The sequence below is a fragment of the Juglans regia genome, chromosome 5, assembly GCF_001411555.2.
Source record: "Juglans regia cultivar Chandler chromosome 5, Walnut 2.0, whole genome shotgun sequence".
NCBI classification, from domain to species: Eukaryota; Viridiplantae; Streptophyta; class Magnoliopsida; order Fagales; family Juglandaceae; genus Juglans; species Juglans regia.
In genome coordinates, this window is record NC_049905.1 from 2,816,833 (window position 1) to 2,818,922 (window position 2,090).

General features: G+C 38.0%; 1 protein-coding gene across 1 annotated transcript; it reads left to right on the top strand.

Annotated features, from left to right (window-relative positions):
* Positions 1 to 401: 401 nt before the first annotated feature.
* LOC108990786 (auxin-responsive protein SAUR36-like) lies at positions 402 to 1,699 on the top strand. The gene has a single exon (XM_018964876.2). The coding sequence runs from the start codon at positions 894 to 896 to the stop codon at positions 1,413 to 1,415; it is 522 nt and encodes a 173-aa protein (XP_018820421.1). The 5' UTR covers positions 402 to 893; the 3' UTR covers positions 1,416 to 1,699.
* The last annotated feature ends 391 nt before the right edge of the window (positions 1,700 to 2,090 follow it).

Consider the following 2,090-nt stretch of genomic DNA (forward strand, 5'->3'; position numbering starts at 1 on the left):
AATTAGATACGTATGATATGAAAATTCCGTAATATTCGTTTTTTATTTATTATTTCTTTTACATATTTTGACCACTTGTTTTAAAATTTGTTATTTTGAATTTTAATATTCTCATCCTTGAAATTAGTATAATACATTATAAATGATTTTACGTGTCATGTAATGCTATCAATCGCACGCATCGTGTACGGACTCGTTTGGATTCCTAAGTGATCTCAACTCATCTCAGCTCATCTCAACTCATCTTATTACTATTCAGCAACTTTAACTCATAAATCTCACTACTATTCACAACTCATCTCATTACTATTCACAATTCATCTCAACTCATCTCAAGTCATCTTAAGTCATCTTCAAATCCAAACGTCTCCTAAATCTCGCCGAGGCCACATATGCTATCATCTGACCCTTGACTTCCGCTTTCTTTCTGTGCGGCTCCCTATTTAGCTCTCCTTACAAGTTAAGTACGTTCCGACCACTTGCTTCCCAAATTCTCTCCTCTCCTGAGTCCTTTCTGATATTTTTGTTCCTTTTGGTGCCTAATTTTGAAAGTTTTCTTCCTCGAATCCCACCAAGCATAAAAGGAGTACTGTTTCTTCCACCCCTGGGAATCAAGACAACCGCCGAACTGAACCCTGAATCTTGTTTTTTGTTTAGTTTCGAATGAAAGACTCTCCACGGAGTAGAGATATCCAGGATGTCAAACATACCAACCTCGCTCTCTGAGGTCTGCCTCACTCTCTTCCGCCTCACCATGTCCGTCGCCGATCCATGGCCCTTTTCCTGAACACCACCATTTCACGCTAAAGAGAAAACCCAAAAAAGAAAATCGCTCTCCTTCTGGTGATTTTCATCCCCATTTCGTTTTATTCACTCTCGTCCCGAAACTTACGATGAGAAAGATCAGAGGCTTCAAGCTTGGCAAACGGCTAGTCCGGGCTTCTAAATGGATCGTCCGGAAAACCCGGATCCGAACCAGATACCACCGGCTCAACCCACCACCGCCACCATCGAGCAAACCCAAGTCAAACTGCAAACATATGTCGAAGCTCGTCACCTGGGGCCAGCGGTTGACGAACGGGGCGAAAAAACTGTGTTGTAAGCGGCCTGACTCTGGTTATATACCCGTTGGGCATGAACCCATCAAAGAGAAGGAAGTAGCGGTACCTAAGGGGCACTTGGCGGTGTACGTCGGCCAACAGGACGGCGACTTTCGCAGGGTTCTGGTGCCCGTGATTTACTTCAACCATCCTCTGTTTGGTGAACTTCTAAGGGAAGCAGAAGAGGAATACGGATTTCAGAGCCAGGGCGGGATCACCATCCCCTGCCGGATATCGGAGTTCGAGAGGATCCAGACCCGTATAGCCGCCGGCTGCGGTGGTGCCAGGGGGCTGAAGGGGAACCGCAACTATTGAGAGAGATAGAGAGAGACTGTGTGGTGGTAGTTGAACCTAGTGATGACGACGACGACGAAAGATTCCAAATTGATAATGACAATTATATTTTAGAATTTCTTTTCCTCATATATGATTATATATATTGTAGTGGTTTGCCTTTTTCGTTTCTTTTTTTTTTTTTTTGGGCCTCTAGTTTTTTTGGTCTTTTATTTTTTTCACTTTTTTTAATTTCATAATGGAGTAGATTTTAGATGTAATTACGTGTATGATGATTTATATCTTAATTTTGTTATTTTTCTATTTTCAATAATGTTTCTCTTTTATTATAAACGGGTTATTCTATTCAAGCCGTCTACCTATGCATAAAATATTAAATAATAAAATTTAATTTATAAAATTTAAAATTTAAAATTTATATTTCAAATCAAATTATTTTATATAAATATTTTATTAAATTATGTTATTTACACTTATTTATAAATAAAAATGTTCTTAACGAAAATGGGCATCGAGAAGAACCACAATAAAGGGTATATTGTTGATTAACTAACGGATTAGGTTAAATTATTTCAAATTTATATTTAAATTAGATTAAAAAACTTAAAGCTCAAGAACATTTGAATACTTAATTTTTTAAAGAAATAGCAAGCTTAATTACAATGACGTGGCATTAATTGTGCCTTTAACTTTATT

Excerpts from the sequence above, each read along its gene's own strand:
- LOC108990786 (XM_018964876.2), top strand. The coding sequence starts at position 894 with ATGAGAAAGATCAGAGGCTTCAAGCTTGGCAAACGGCTAGTCCGGGCT.